Here is a 15,899-nt window from a genome sequence, read left to right as displayed (position 1 = left end):
ACAAGGGATATCTTAGCTGATGTCCGATGGATCGTGGCTCAGAGAAGGGAACACCAGAAAGACTTTTACTTGTGTTTCATTGCCTATGCCAAGGCATTCGACTGTGTGGGCCACCGTAAACTATGGATCACCTTGAGAAGAATGGGGATTCCAGCACACTTCATTGTGCTCATGGATCTTGTACATGGATCAAGAGGCAGTTGTTCGAACAGGGCATGCTGGGTGGTTTAAAATCAGGAAAGGTGTGCGTCACAGTTGTAGCCTCTCACCATACTTGTTCACTCTTTATGCCGAGCAAATCAGAGAAGCTGGATTATATGGAGACGAAGGCTGCATCAGGATTGGAGGCAGGCTTATTAACAACCTGCGGCATGCATACGACACCACCTTGCTTGTTGCTGGAAGTGAGGAGGACTTGGAGCACTTGCTGATGGAGATCGAGGAGGACAGCTTTCCGTCTGGAGTACAACTCAATGCCAAGAAGACCAAACTCTTCACACCTGGACCAAAAGGGAACCTCAAGATCCATGGAGAACAGGTTGAAGTTGTCAAGGATTTTGTCTTACTTGGATCCACAATCAATGTTCATGGAAGCAGCAGTCGAGATCAAAAGATGTACTGCATTGGGTAAACCTGCTGCACAAGACCTCTTTAGCGCATCAAAGAGAGAGGCTGCTACTCTGAGGACTGAGGTGCGCCTGACTCAAGCCCAGGCGTTCTTCATCGCCTCCTACGCATGTGGGAGGTGGACACTGAATAAGGAAGAGGGAAGAGGAATTGATGCGTTCGAATTGTGCTGAGGAAGAATGTTGAAAGGAGAAGCCGATCTGTACTGGAAGAAATAAGACCGCGGCTTTGTCTTACATACTTTGGACATGCTGTCTGTCAAGGGAGGCCGGTCACTGGAGAAGGACATGCTTGGTCAAGTGGAGGGGTGAAGAGAGGGAGGCCCTCGACAAGATGGATGGACACAGTGGCTACATCAGCGGGCTCAGGCCTAGGAATTGTTACGATGGCGCGGGATCATGCAGGGGTTCGTTCTGTGGCGCACGGGGTCGCCATGGGTCGGAACTGACCCAAAGCACCTGACAACCAAACCTGCCTCCTGAAGTCATGCCCTTCAGGCCGTGCCCACCGAACACAACCTCACCGCTGTCCAGTCCCTACTGACTCATAGCGACCCTGTTGAGCAAGGTGTGACTGTTTATAGGAGTAGGAAGCCCTGTGGGTCTCCTGCGGAGCAGCTGGTGGTTTCAAACTGCCAACCTCGGGAAGAGGCCACCTAGGCCACCCCCCTCCTATTCAGATCCTTGCCGATCCCGCCCCATGCGATGATTGGCTGAAAGAAGTACACCCGATTCAGCCAAGGGCCGCGCAGCCCGCCCACACGTCCCAGGCCCGCCCCTCACTCACACGCGTTCCCGCAGCTCCGCCTCCCGGGCCGCACAGGCTCCACCCTCCGCCTCCGCTGCGCTTGCGCGCTGCTGCGCCTCCTCCAGCCGCTTAGCTGAGTCCGCTGCAACCGCCTCCCAGCGCGCCAGGGCTTCTGCAGGGAGGGGGTGAGGTGGGGTAGTGGTTAGGGAAGTGGTTGATGGTGTGCGTAGGATTTGCCTGCTTCGCTTAATTTACATAAAATATGCGGGGTTTTTGGGTAGTGTTTGCGGTACTTTTGTGAGCCGCTTAACTGGCGTTTGCGTGTTTTGTGACATTGGTATTGATTTTGTGTTTTTTTGCATGGGTTTTGCATGGTGTTTGCATGTGGCCATTTGCAGTTGGTTTTGTGGCAGGTTAGGAAGGATGTCGATTCTTCCAGCCCCATAGCTCAAGTTGGAATGACTGCAGAGTTTCCGGAGCCCCACACTTTGCACTCAGTTAACCTTTAAACTTATGGGATATGAGGTCGTTTTCAAGTTCCTTTCACTTCTGCAAGAAGAATGGGTTTTAGTTCCACTCCCTTGCTCTGAGATTTCAGCATTTGACCAGCTTTCCAGGGTTGAAGAGGCTGTGCACCACCCCATAATAAGTGGGGATACCCCACCTGGAGGGTTTGCCGCACCATATTGGGGATGTCTTCTGTTAGCACTCACTGCCGCCCATGCGGGCTCATTTCCCTCTTCAACACCTCCTTTTGTGAATAAACAATGCCCTCCCCTCTTAAAATACCTTAAAAGCTTCTTTTTGTGAATCTCTCTCTCTCTCTATATATATATATAATATAATATAAAATGCATATATACATTTTTTAAAAGGAGCAAAAGTAAAACTTAAGGGATTTAGAGTCTCTCGTGACAAGTTCATCTCAAAGCAAAATAAAAAGCAACCCCTCCTCGTCCGTGTGTGGAGAGCTGTGCTCTGCGTGGCCCCAGGCCTCCCCCAGTCTCCTTGTTCCTAATAAATCTGTTTGCCTGTGTGATAAATATGACTCTCAGATTCCTCCTTCTTACTGAGCAAGGAAAGAACCTTCCGGTTCCAGTTTATACACCAAGGAACCTTCTAGGCACCTCCCCTCCTCTAGTCCTGCCCTCCGCCAATCCCCAACCTCCCCTTCCCCCTGGGCCCCAACACACCTGTCAGTGCCCCATTCTCCTCCCCCACTTGGGTCCCTTGTGCCCGGGCCTCATCCAGCTCACTCTTCATTGTCTTCAGCTGGGTCTGAAGCCAAGTCTGCAGAGAAGGGAAGGACATGGCAGGTGGGGGGCAGAGGGTTACACAAGGTTGGCAGTTCAAACCCACCAGCTGTGAGCACAAGAAAGAAGGAACTGTGCCTGTATGGCATCAGAAGCACCCGGGCAGGTCGACCCTGCCTGCAGGTCCCATGAGTAAGAGTCAACCGGACAACAGGGGATTTGATGGAAGTCAACCAGGCTCTGGGTGGCAGAACACTCTGCGCTGCACTACTGACCTCAGGAACCCTGGTGGGGCTGCGGAGGAAGCATCAGCTGCTAACGGCAAGGCGGGCAGTTCAAACCCAGAGGTCCTTTGTCAGGGAAAAGATGAGGCTGTCACACCTCCCTCCCAAGGAATGGCTGATGGGTTCAAACCACTGATCCTCCAGTTAGCAGCCAAGCACTTGACCCACCACCCATCAGGGCTCTTTCTGTTGTCAGTACAGCCAAGACATTAAGGAGCTTTTTAACTGTAAGGAGCCCTGGTGGCGTAGTTGTTAAGCCTTGGGCTATAATTGCAAGTTCAGTCGTTCGAAACCACCATCTGCCCTTCAGGAAAAGACAGGGCTTTCTACTCTCATAGAAAAGAACGGGCTTGGAAACTATATAACAGGGGCAGTTCCACCCTGCCCTACAGGGTTGCTATGAGTCAGCATCCACCGACGGGCAGTGAGCTTGGGGAGTTTTTGACTTCCAGTACAGCACCTCTCGAGTCCTTGAGTAGGATTCTGCACAAAGACAACGTGGTTGGTTTTTGGTTTGGGGGAACCATAAAACACAGAAGTGGCCCCGGAAACCCAGATGTCCTGTGGGAACAGCTGCCTGTCTGGCGGGAATTATCTCCCCACCTAAGCCCTCACCAAGTGGAAATGGCCTCCCTCTGAGGTCAAACCAAACCCTGGTTTAAAACCCACCTCCTAGTCGGGCTCGGACCAGCAACTTTGGGTGCCAGAGCCACTCAAGCTGATTTGGTGGGTGGTGATCACTGGGCTCTGGGGCACATGGGCGCTGTCTCTGGGGAACATTTTATGAAACAACTGAACTGGCCTATTCAGAGAATCTTCCAGAGAAGGGCAGAGATGGACCCAGGGTGGTGCAGTTAACCTGTCACCCCAATCCCTTGGGCAGACAGGAAAGAGGTCCCTCCTGGCGGCTCTGGCCCCTCTGCTGCCCAGACCCTTGGTGGGCCCAGTACTGAGTCAGAACCAGACTCACTGCCATTGAGTGGACTGACTCACAGTGACCCTAGAGGACAGGGTAGACCTGCCCTTGGGAGATTCTGTGCCTCTCTGTGGGGGTTGAAAGCCTCCTTTTTCTCCCTAGAATCAGCTGGTGGTTTCGAGCTGTTGACTTTGGGGTTAGCAGCCCAACAGATAACCACTACGCTACCTGGGCTCCTCTTCAGTGGCCGGGTATGGTACAGGGGTTTTGAGGCAGAGTCTTTTATGAGAGGAGGCTCTGGGTAGCACAAAGGGTTAAGCACTCAATGACTAGGCCAAAGGTTGGCAGTTCTAAACCCCCACCCCTCAGAGGTGCCTTGAAAGAAAGGCCTGGCAGTCAATGTCCCAGAGATCCCAGCCGTGAACACCAGGGGGCGCACAGCTCTAGTGTGCACACGTGGGGTGGCCATGAGCTTGACTGACAACAAAGCCCTCTGGGAGGCTGAGGGCTGGAAGGGTTAAAGAGGAGCCTGCAGCAGGGAGGCAGGAGGAAAGGGAGGGGCTGCCTGGTCCCTCCCACCAACCACCAGCTTTAGCCTCCTAATTAGAGGTGGTGAGTCTGTCTCTTGAAATAGGGCTGCTGGACACTGGCTGGGCTGGGGGAGGGGACTCTGGGCTGCCTCAGGTGGACCAGGGGGTCTAGGAACTTGTCACATGACAATCTGTTGTGTTTGGATTGCTCCTGGCTCCAGGGGACTCCCTGTGCATTGGTGCAGAGCAGGGCAGAGGGCCAGAGTGCAGGCAGAACTGCGTTCCCTACAGGATGGCACCTGTTGGTCTGCTTCCAGAAGCGTGACCTCCAGTAGAGCCGAGCCCACTGCCCCTTGAGTCCATCGCAACTCATGAGGACGCCACGAGGGCAGAGGACAAGGAGCCCTGGTGCCTTGGCCTGCTAACCACAGGTTCACAAGTTCAAAACCACCAACTGCTCCGTGGGAGAGGAAACGAGCCTTTCTGCCCCCATAGAGCCCAGAGACCCTGCGGGGCAGTTCTACCCTGGCCTGTAGGGTGGACGTGAGGGAGACCCGACCTGATGGCAGTGAGACGGTTGTCAGGTTGTCGTCTTCCAGAGCTGACGGCCACCGTGTTTTGTGCAGGTTATCTGGTGGGTTCAGACTGCCAACATAACGGTCAGCCCACAAACCAGAGCAGAAACCGGGCCCTTTTCTGCCAAGAGCACAACCAGGAGGCCCTGTGGGCAGATGTCCCTGTTCCATGAGGTCGTGATGCGCTAGGCTGATGATGGCACCCAGCAACCACCTGGAATCTCTGTGAAAGCCGATCGCCAGACCTTTCTTCCGCAGTGCTGCTGGTGGGTCCCAATGCCAACCTTCAGCTCAGGAGCCAATGACCAATCGCGTCATTGTCAATGTCCCCCCAGGACTTCCTCAGTCAGCATTCCTGACCCACCCGCCAGGCAGCCAGGCTGAGGGCAGGCTGATAGACTTTGAGGAGCCCAGGTGAGCCAAGGTTCCCAGTGGAGCTGCCAATCACAAGGTGAGCAGGTGAGAGGCAGGCACTAGCCCATCCTCCGGAGAAAGACCCAGCTTTCTACTTCCGGAAAGAGCTGCAGTCTCCGAAACCCACAGGGCAGTTCCACTGTGTCCTAGAGGGTCACGGGAGTGGGCATTGACTGGAAGACACTCCGGTTTTCTGTTGTTCTATGGTGCTGTTTGGACTTGCCTCCTTCAGTGGAAGAATTGGGGAAACTGAGGCATGGGGTGGGGCAGGGACTAGAACCTGGAGCCCTGAGGTGTGTGTGCTAGCAGGCCATCTACCTGGACGTTCTGGATCATTCCCCGACCCCCCCTCCTGCCATGTTACCTGGCGGCCCTCACAGGCTCTCAGTGCCTCCTCCAGCGCCTGGCGGACACCCTCAGCCTGGTCCAGCTGCCCAGACAGGGCCTCCTGGCGCTGGGCAGCCTCAGACAGTTGGCGACGTAGTTCCTCGACTTCGGGAGGGTCCCCGGGCGGATCCCCAGGTGGGCCCCTGGTTGGCACAGTGGCATTGGGGCCAGGCTGCGGGCAGTGAGGTCTCCGGGTGGCAGAGGCAGCCAGGTTCCAGGCTAGCAGGGCCGCGCCTGCAGCCACTGCGGCTAGAAAGAGGGCAGCCCCGCACAGCGCGAGCAGCCGCCACGCGCGACTGGGCTCTGGCCCTGGCTCGGCCATGCTGCGGTCCCCAGCGCTCATCGCAGACAGCCGCTGGCATTTAATTGGCACGTTGGGGTGCCAGGGACACCCACGGGTCCACCCCGCCCAGCCAAGGTTTCCTGCTCCGTGAGGAGGGGCTGGACCCCTGCCAGGAGCATGTCTTTTTCCAGGCCAAGACTGGACTTGGGGTCCGGGGTTCGAGTACTGTCTTCTGTCTCTGCCGCCCTCTGCGTGTCCGTTTCTCCCTCTGGGGCTTGGCGCAGGAACAGGGGGCTCTCAGCGCGGGCCTGTGATCATATTGCCCCAAGATGGGGACAAGGAGGCTGGGTGGAGGGCGCACACAAGACTGACCAACCTTTCCAGTGACCCTCCATGAGAGCCTCCCATCCCCGCCCTTCCCCAATGAGTCACCAGAGGGCGACCTTGGAACGCGAATCTGATCCCAGGTCCCTTAGGTTGAGCCCAGGGCTTCCCTCCCCCTGAAATCCTGTCCCCTCACTCCTTCTTCAGTCTTAGGGTCTCCCCCTCTGATTACCCCCACCCCACTCCAACTTCCTCTCTCCTGAACCTCCGCCTCCACCTTCCCCTCCCTCCTCACAGCTTCCTGCCTCCTGCTCTCCCCCCTCCTCCTCCTTACAAGATCTCCATCACCACTGGGCTGTGGTTGGGTGGTGAGGTGCCCTGGGGTCAGGGTCAACCCCCAATAAACTTCTGTTCACAGTAAAGAAACACCCCCTGATGCAGGGCCATCCGCACAATGACCCCTGTGTCTGCGTCCCTGGTTGCAGCCACCGCATCCACGCAGCTCCCCCTCGAGGGCCTTCCTATTTTTGCTGCCCTTGTGCTGTACCCAGCACGCTGTCCTTCTCCGGGGACTGGTCTCTGCTGCCAACACGTCCTGCTTACATGTCGGGAGTCCCCCCATCCTTGCCTCTGAGGAGCACCCTGGCCGCACTTCTTCCAGGACAGACGGGTTGTCCCTTTCGCGGTCAGGTATTTTCCATATTCTTCCCCAGCACCCCCTCTCCAGGGCACTCACTGATTCTCTGTCTTCCTTCTCAGGCTTTAGGCTCCATCGATATGTTTGCTTATTGAAAATAAGCGAGATTATAGAGGATGTGTTTTCTAAACTTCATTTAGTCGTTTTAACTAATTTTTTTTTCTTCCGAAGGCTTGTAACAAAATTAGGGCAGATAAACCCATTTCCACTTCTATGAAAAAGCTGATCCTGAAAAATCCCAGGAAGACAGAAATCATGTTTGGGACCCAGGTCCATTTATCACCAGGAGAAAGGGCCACACATTTATGTTTTGGAGAAAGGTGAATGACAAGGAGATGAAAAGACCACTGAGTCTTGACCGTGATTCTGTTTCCAGGTTGATGACAGCCCAGGGGAGGGCCCATTTGCTTATGTTTCACAGGCAAAGGAGATAGGTGGATTTCAGGCAGCAAGGCCTAGAAGAAAGGAGTGAAGCTGATGCTGTCTCCTGGGAGTTGAGGGGCTAGCCAGACACCCCAATGAGAAGGCAAACATTTTAATTTCACCCTAGGTTTTGAAGCTTTGCCTTTATGTGTGGGTGCCAGTCCTAGCTGTTTAGCCATTAATTATCAAGCTTGGAATAACTGGCTGGTCTTTAAGGAAACCAGCCACGGCTTTTACATGATAATGGTGAGGCATTTGCAGTACATGGAAACTCCACTGCAATGGAGGGGAGAGCCCCTACCTGTGAGGGGAGGGCGGAGCCAGCTGCCATTTGACCCACAGATGGGCAATGGCAGGTTCCTGTTGTTGGTGTCTGGTGCCACCAGGCTGGTTCCAACTCACAGCCACCCTTTGTGGAACAGAACCAAACATGACCTGGTGCCGTGACACCGCACTACTCTGCCCACCTGAGCCGTTGATGCAGGCACGCTGTCCATCCGTCCTGTGGAGGTTCCCGGACCATGTCCTTATTCCTGGAGATGTCCACCAGGAGCCCTGGGGTGAAGTGGTTACGTGTGAGGCTGCTAACTGCAAGGTCGACGGTTCAAAACCACAAACTGCTCCTTGGGAGAAGCTCCTGTGAAGAGTTACAGTCTCGGAAACCCACAGGGGCGCTTGTACTTTGTCCTCTAGGGTCACTGGGAGCCAGAATCTACCTGACTGGGGCCCAGGGACTGGTGCTGCAGGCTGAATAAATGCTCGGGGCACAGAGGAGAGGGGTAGTGAGCTTTGTTTGTGCAAAGGCGGAACTGAGGAACAGGGAGGAAGACGGACATAACTGACAGGACAGGGGAGAGCAGAAGCAGAAAGAGCTTTATTAGGGGTTAGGGGAGCTCCCGGATGGGTTCCGTGACCTAGGCTGACAGCTCAGGGAAGTCGTGCTCAGCAGCTGGGGGCGAGGGTTTTTAAAGGCGTGGTGAGGAATGTATGGCAATTAGCCTATGAGGTCTGGAAACTGGGAGAATTGCTTGTTGACTCCTGGAGGCTTTCTTTGAACCGGGAACATCAGGTTTCACGGCTTATCTTCTCTGGTGCTGACTGCTGCTGACCTCTGGGAGGTGCAGGGAAGCACGTGCAGGGCCCAAACCTGCTTCAGCTTAGTCCAAACGGGGCTGCCTAGTTGAGACCCGATCCAACAGTTTGTTTGTTTGTTGTTGTTGTTTGTCAACTCTGCCTGCACCAGAGTTCCCTAGACCTCAGCCTCCTTCCTCATCCGGGTCTCAGCTCAGCCCTAGGCCACTCATTCAGCACCCGCCCCTGGACCCCAGCCCCAACAGAGCAAATCATTTTCCAGCCACCAGCAGCAGGGTGGAAGCTGAGTAATTTCAGAGCAAGGCCTGGGCTCTGGTTGACAGGTTGGGCTCAGGCAAAGGCCAGGGGTCAGGAAGAGGCTTGGCAAGGCCCATACACAGAGGAGAGTTCCTGGGGAGGTGCTAGGGAAGTGGGAGGAGGGAGGGGAGACCATGGAGCACACACTGGAGGCGGGGAGCCAAAGAGGAGGAGACGATAGGGGGTGGCACTGGAGGAGAGTGGGAGGTATGGAGAGGAATTGTTCATGCCACGGAGCCCCCCTGGGGGCAGGGCCATGGAGCTGGGCAATGAGGGATTTGATGCCTGAGCTAGAGATAAGAAGGGGGAGAGTAGTTGGGATTCCAGGAGGACTGAGACCAGGCAGCCCCTACCCCCAGCCTCTCAGAAAGACCCATGACCTGCTGGGCTTTGCAGCCCCAGCTTCCAGGATTCCAAAGAGCTTCTCTCTCCAGGCGGTTATTCAGTCCCTTCCCGGCATTCCTGACGGAAGCAAGTCTGCAAACACAAGACGATTGACTCACAGATTCAAACGTTGCAGCTGCAGCATGAGAAACTCCCTGCCCCTTATCAGTACATATGCCCTTGGCCGGAACCGCATATATGTATTTCCTACCGCCTCATGGCCAGGCCCGACTTCCTTGACCTAACTCCTTAGCTTGTGGAATCTGCCTGGGAGTCCTTCCCTGCCTCAATAAAGCACCGCTTTACTTCTCATTCCCGACTGAATTCTCTCTCCGTTCTGCAGCTCTGTTTCCACCTCTCAGAAAGAAAGTCAGCCCCAAAAGAAGCTAGATTCTCTCTCTTTTTTAATAATCATTTTATTGGGGGCTCCTGCAACTCTTATCACCATCCATCCATCCATTGTGTCGAGCACATGTGTACATTTGTTGTCATCATCGTTCGCAAAACATTTTCTTTCAACATGAGCCCTTGGTATCTGTTCCTCATTTTCCCCCCTCTCCCTGCCCCCGAAAGCCAGACTCTTGAGACCAGGAGGCTCTAGAAAGTGGGTGAAAGGTCTTGAACTCAGTTTTTGCAGAAGAAGAAGTGTTCTCTTCGGGAGGGCTTCCCAGGGCTGCTGCTTCAGGATGAACAAATGCTCTGGGCACAGAGGAGAGGGGTCAGTCTGACGGAGTCTGGCCTGCCTGTCTAGCTACAGCCCCTTCTTGCTGTGGGAGGGTGGGATCCAGGGCGACCCCTGTCTCAACCTGTTTCCGCATCTGCACCTTGAGCCATAGCAAGTGGGCGAGGCTCACACACACACACACTGAGTGGTGGTAGAGCACAGAGTCCCTGTGCGGAAGGAGAAGGGAGAGAGAGGTGGAGCGCTGAGGGAGGGACCCTGAGAACATTCTAGAGAATGGACACATCCCCATCATCCCAGGGGACGCCCAGATGTTGGGGCTCTGATAGTTAGGTTTCCTGTCCACTTGGCTGGACCAGGATTCTCAACAGTTTGGCAGCCCAGGTCTCCCCATGAGATGTCCTAACTTAATGTGAGAGCCCCTGGGAAGGGTCCGTGGTGAGCAGCCAGGGGCTGTGGGAAGACCAGGATGAATTGTGCAGTGGTTGCATAATTTCACATCAACGTGAAGCTGTATAAAAGTGTAGGAGTGGTCGTCAACCTGTCAATGAGGTCACAGACTGATGGTGCCTCCTGTGGGTGTGACCCTCTCATAAGGGGGGCCCTAGGACCCTCTTCTTCTCTCTCTGCCTTCACCGTGCTGCTGGCTGACCCAGATTGCTGTCATTGGACCCACATGACCCTGCCCCGCCGGCCTGTGATATTCCTGCATCCTGCATCATTGCATGCGGCTGCTCGAGTCTGAAGAGGGACCAATGGCCTAGGACTGGACTCATGGACTATATCAGAGTCATGGACTTGAGTTGGACAGGGCTGGGATGCTTCCTTGACATGTAATTACTTCTTCATGTAAAGCTCTTTCTCAAACAACTATAGGTTGCCTGGTCTTGGCACAAGGAACTCCATTTTGAATCCGGCACCTTCTTGGGTCTCAGAACTCACCTCTCATGGGCCTCCCTCACATCAGCCTCCCCTCCCCTCGCTGAGAACCAGATATCCCCGAGAAAGAATGTTCTTTGAAGATGTTTACTTCACCTGCCCCGGTACCTATAGATAAGATTAACGACCACTTCCCTGCATCCCTTGAAGATGTGTTTATTCCAACCATCCCGACCTATAGATAAAATTCATGAGCGCTTCCCTTTGAAGTCCCTGTATGCAGCTGTGCCTGCCACCAGGGGATATAAAAACGCAGCCAGAAATTCCCCTCGCACGGTTTCATTAGCTCAATATGTGAGTTGCTGAACCCGCCCGCAAGCTTCTCAATAAAGCCTGCTTCTAAAACTTTACCAATTGGAGCTTTAATTCCGCTTCGCGCCCCAAAAACCTTTACATAGGTGTCTCTGGATTTGTTTCTCTAGTCCACCTGGCCTTACACAACCTGCAACCTCCTAACTCAGGTCACAGCCTCAGGGGTGTGACTGCTTCATGTCTACAAGTGGACACTGTGAGAATGTCCTCACTTCTTGCTGGTCTGAGTCCTGCCTCAATCCCATTGACCTTTAGTTCTTTGGACGTGACCCTGAGAGCTACCAGTGACCTGCCCTACTGCCTGCCAACCTCTGGCAGACTGTCTCCAGCAGCCTGTGTGATCCACTTTCCTGATATACCTTACTCTGTGTGGGGGTCACACTGTGACCCACTTTCCTGATAGATCTTACTCTCTGTGTGGGGTCACACTGTGATCCACTTTCCTGATAGACTTTAGTCTCTGTGTGTGGGGTCACACTGTGATCCACTTTCCTGATAGACCTTACTCTCTGTGTGTGGATCCACTTTCCTTGTATACCTTACTCTCTCTGTGTGGGTCACACTGTGATCCACTTTCCTTGTATACCTCACTCTCTGTGTGTGGGTCACACTGTGATCCACTTTCCGGATAGACCTTACTCTCTGTGTGGGGGTCACACTGTGATCCACTTTCCAGATAGACCTTACTCTCTCTGTGGGGGTCACGCTGCGATCCACTTTCCGGATAGAACTTACTCTGTGTGTGGGGATCACACTGTGTTTGCTTCTTCACAGAGCCCAGCCCAACATCGCAGATACAGCCATAGACCACACATTGAAAAGCCCGATTTTTCCCTCGCAGGAAGGTTTTATTATGTTTTGGAGACTGAAGACATAGGATAGAGTGACATTCCCAATGACCACAGCAGGGACCCAGGCAACCCCACCCTGTGCTTCTACCCCCAGATGGCTCACACCCTGCCAGCTCTGCAGGAAGCAGCCTGTGGCCAGCTTATCTACCTCTTACCCCAGGACTACCCTGGGCCCTCTAATGTTAGCCTGTGTTCTCCGCTGGTACCCCATTCCCCCAATAATACTCTCCTCCAGTAATACAATAATACTATCCCTCATAATACGACCCCATGTCTTCTAGAATACTACTCTATCCCTCCCATAATACCACCCCCAGGCTCCCTATAACACTGTCTTTTGCTTCCCCCAAGGTCAGCCACATCAAGGGGTCCTCTAAGAAGGCAGCTGAGTAGAAATGGACCATCAAGGCTGCAACCTAAGAGACACAACGAGAGAAACTCAGGACACACCTGAGGCAGTCAGGGTACCCCCACCCTCCTAAATCCCATCCCTCCTCATAGTGCCACCATCCTTGCCCTGATCCCTGACCCCACAGGGTTTCTTACCACCCCTCCCACCTTACTTTTTCCCAGGCCCTCCTCCCCGCCTCACCTCAGAGTTCCTGGGGTGTGGGACCTCAGAGCAGCACAACCACAAGACCCAGGGACAGAAGCAGCAGGAGCCCGGTGGCCACCGAGGAGCTGCTGGAATTGCTGCTCTTGTTCTGAGCTGAGGCCTCTTTCTGTTTTCTGGGATGGAGATGGGGGAACACAGCCAGCAGCTCTAGTTCCCTGCCCCCAATCCAGAGACATAGGGCTTAGGAGAGAGGCTTGGCCACCCATGGGCTGTGTGACCTTGGCCATGGGCTGCCCAACTGGGCCTCAACTTTACTCTCTGGGCAATAGGGATTTGGGGCTGGAAGGGGCCACGGGTCTTAGAGAAAGATGGACTGGGGTCACAAGGGTATGGTCGAGGGGCCCACTGACCTGAGCAGCACCTCCTTCTCCTGCAGCACCTTCTCCAGTTCTTGGGTCTTTTCTGTGGGTGGTGGTGGTGGGGGGGGGAGGCAAGGCTGTTTCCACCCTGTGGTCTTACTGCCAACATGGGACCCCTGGCCTTTAGAAGACTTGGTCCCAAGCCCCACCTGACCCCACTTTGGAACAACAGTGAAATCCTTTCCTATCCTCCAAGGGATTCTGGGTGCTCTCCTGTGTACCACCCCAACCCTGCAACCCTGCCTCACACGTTCTCCACCTGGACTGCCAACACTCTGACCCTGGACTCTCCCGTTCTAAGGACCCGCCCCTCATATGACCCAGCCCTGCCCTCATTGCAATGTTAGGGCTCTGTTCCCACTCCACCCCTCCCTGCAACACCGGTCCATTTCCCCTTCTCACCCTCAAGCTGCTTAATTTGGGCCTCTGTCTCCTGGATCTGACTCTTCTTTGCCTTCAGGGAGGCCTCCAGGTCCTCCTGGGACATGAGAATCAGATGCAAAACTTTACACAGTCTTCTCCAGTGCACATAGAACATCTTCCAGAATCGAACATAAGTTAGACCACAGCACAATTGTTAATACATTCACAGAGATTGCATTCATTCAACACATCTTTTCTAATCACAGTGGAGTGAAATGAGAAATCGGTAGCAGCAGGAAAACTGGAAATGTTACAGATGTGGAAATTAAGTGATACGCTCTAACCAGAAGATCAAAGCAAAACATGGAAACCAAATATAGTGAAATTAGTGGGATGCAGCAAAAGTAGTATTCTGAGGGAAATTCATAGCTGTAAACACATTTTTTTTAAAAGACAGAAGCTCCTCAATTAAGAATTTAATGGCAGTCCTTAAGAAACTAGGAGAAAAACGAGAGCCAGTGAAACTAAGGCCCTTGTGTTTGGGAAAGTCAGGGGCAGTGACAGAGGAAGACCCTGGACAAGAGGGACTCACACAGGAGCCACAATGGGCAGGACTCAGACCAGCAAGAAGTGAGGACATTCTCACAGTGTCCACTTGTAGACATGAAGCAGTCACACCCCTGAGGCTGTATTTGGGTTAGGAGGTTGCATTTTGGGTTAGGGCAGGTGGACTAGAGAAACAAATCCAGAGACAATGATAGATATTTCAGAAAGAGCTTTAAATCAAGAAGTAATTATATATCAAGGAAGCATCCCCGCCCTGTCCAACTCAAGTCCACACCTCTAATAAAGTCCCTTAGTCCACTATTAGACCATTAGGCCCTCTTGAGACCCAAGCAGCCACATGCAATGATGCAGAATGCAGGACTATCACAGGCCGGTGGGGCAGCGTCATGTGGATCCGATGAGAGATACTGGATCCGAAGAGAGAGGCCAGGAACAACGCTGACCGTCATGGCCCATGTCAGTCTGGGTGAGAATGGAGAGCATTTGGAACTTCGGGACACTCCTGAGGGCATGTAATAATAGTGCCATCGCTGACATAATCCAGGTGGTGGCCCTCAAAACCTTAATCACAAAATGACCAGCCGGCCCAGCAATCCCACTGCCAAGTCTGTACCTGCCTCAAAGGACCGGAAGCAAGAACGTGAGCAGACACTCAGACACCACGGTTCACTGCAACATTATTCACCGCAGCCGACACCCCCTAAAACACCCCTAAGCGGTCCCCACCAGGTGACTGCGAGGCAGAATACTGTGTGCATGCCATGCAATATCATTCCGTTGGAAAAAGAAGGGTCTCTCTGGCATGCTACTGCGGGGATGGACCCGGAGAACGTGGTGCTGGGGGAAAGATGCCAAAGGCACACCCCCAGGGGAGAACGGGCAGACCCCCAAAGGCTGAATGTTCCTGGTCGCTGAGGGAGGAGGAGAGAAAGAGGAATTGATGGGCGGTGGACACGAGTTCCTGTGTTTGAGATGAACAAACAATTCAGGGCACAGGACATGACCATGAAGGAGGTTCTAACACTTTTTTTTTCAGGAAGAGAAATTCTCTGATTGCAGGCCCCTGCCTGCTCTGGCAATATCTCCTTGTCCTCTTTCCTCATCTAGAAAGACTCTGATCTTGTGGGCCCAGGGGGGCTGAATCTGAGGACTGGACGCCCCCAGCTTGTACACACGCAGAACCATGACCTCCCCGCTCCCCACCCGACTCAGAAGCTAGCACCTCCCACTCTGCTGTCTTGATCGGTGAAATTGGCCACAGTCAATGGGGCCTGAATCTGCCATTTTGGAGGGTAACCAAACGGAGGCTCCTGATTTGGGTGCTCTGGGGAATGTTAAGGCTCCACCCCACCTTAACACTCTGGAGAGACTTTGGAAGTGCCCAGGCCCTTGCTGCCAGGGACCCAGGATCGATTTCAAGTCTACCCCTTCGCCAGCCTCCATGCAGTGGGGACTTCCAGAGAGAGCGTCTAGGACCCTTCCCTTCCAAAGCACGGAGCCCTGGTAGGAGCTTCAGCCACTCTCATGGACGGAACCGTCCCCACTCAAATACCTGCACTTTGAAAGGGGGCTTCTCTAACTGCTGTAAGTGGAGTCACTCAGGTCACAGTCGGAATGGATTTGAGGACACTGGGTTATGCTAATGAGGCAGCCTTCGTTTGGGGTGTCTCCCTGAACCCCAGCCACACCCTCGTCAGCCATCCTTTCTATCTTGCAAGAGATGACAGGAGAGAGAATGAGCGCAGCAGGCAGGGAGGGTGTCTCACGGCCACCAGGAAAGAGGAGCTGGGAGCCAGCGGGGGCTCTGGACTGAGAACCTTCTAGACCCTGGAAAACAGAGGCACCAAGACACACGGAGATCTCTAGGGAACGCTGAGTCCACGGATGGTTAAGGGAGGGCCCTTCCTCGGAGCCACAGAGAAAACGAGAGCCTTCCCCTGGTGCTGGTCCTCTGAATTCAGACCTCTATCCTGCGAC

At 53.9% G+C, this 15,899-nt stretch overlaps 1 protein-coding gene and 1 long non-coding RNA gene across 2 annotated transcripts in view; both read right to left on the bottom strand.

The window, feature by feature from the left end:
• Positions 1–6,055, bottom strand: part of CCDC194 (coiled-coil domain containing 194) — a 7,113-nt gene extending 1,058 nt beyond the window's left edge. Inside the window, exons 1-3 of the mRNA XM_030888053.2 lie at positions 5,711–6,055; positions 2,568–2,664; positions 1,414–1,546 (exon numbers count right to left, since the gene is read on the bottom strand). Of these exons, the coding sequence (XP_030743913.2) occupies positions 1,414–1,546; positions 2,568–2,664; positions 5,711–6,055 (575 nt within the window). The remainder of the gene's footprint in view (positions 1–1,413; positions 1,547–2,567; positions 2,665–5,710) is intronic.
• Positions 6,056–11,988: 5,933 nt separating this feature from the next.
• LOC123522677 lies at positions 11,989–14,005 on the bottom strand. Its single transcript, XR_006680913.1, has 4 exons — positions 13,395–14,005; positions 12,984–13,035; positions 12,610–12,746; positions 11,989–12,433 (listed from the first exon to the last, which is right to left on the bottom strand). It is a non-coding gene; the product is annotated as an uncharacterized LOC123522677 (long non-coding RNA).
• Between the last annotated feature and the right edge of the window lie 1,894 nt (positions 14,006–15,899).

The sequence above is a fragment of the Echinops telfairi genome, unplaced genomic scaffold (assembly GCF_000313985.2).
Source record: "Echinops telfairi isolate 266 unplaced genomic scaffold, ASM31398v2 ScPeMD7_7457;HRSCAF=8495, whole genome shotgun sequence".
NCBI classification, from domain to species: Eukaryota; Metazoa; Chordata; class Mammalia; order Afrosoricida; family Tenrecidae; genus Echinops; species Echinops telfairi.
Note: the sequence above shows the minus strand (reverse complement) of the source record. Positions and strands in the feature narration are given on the sequence as shown.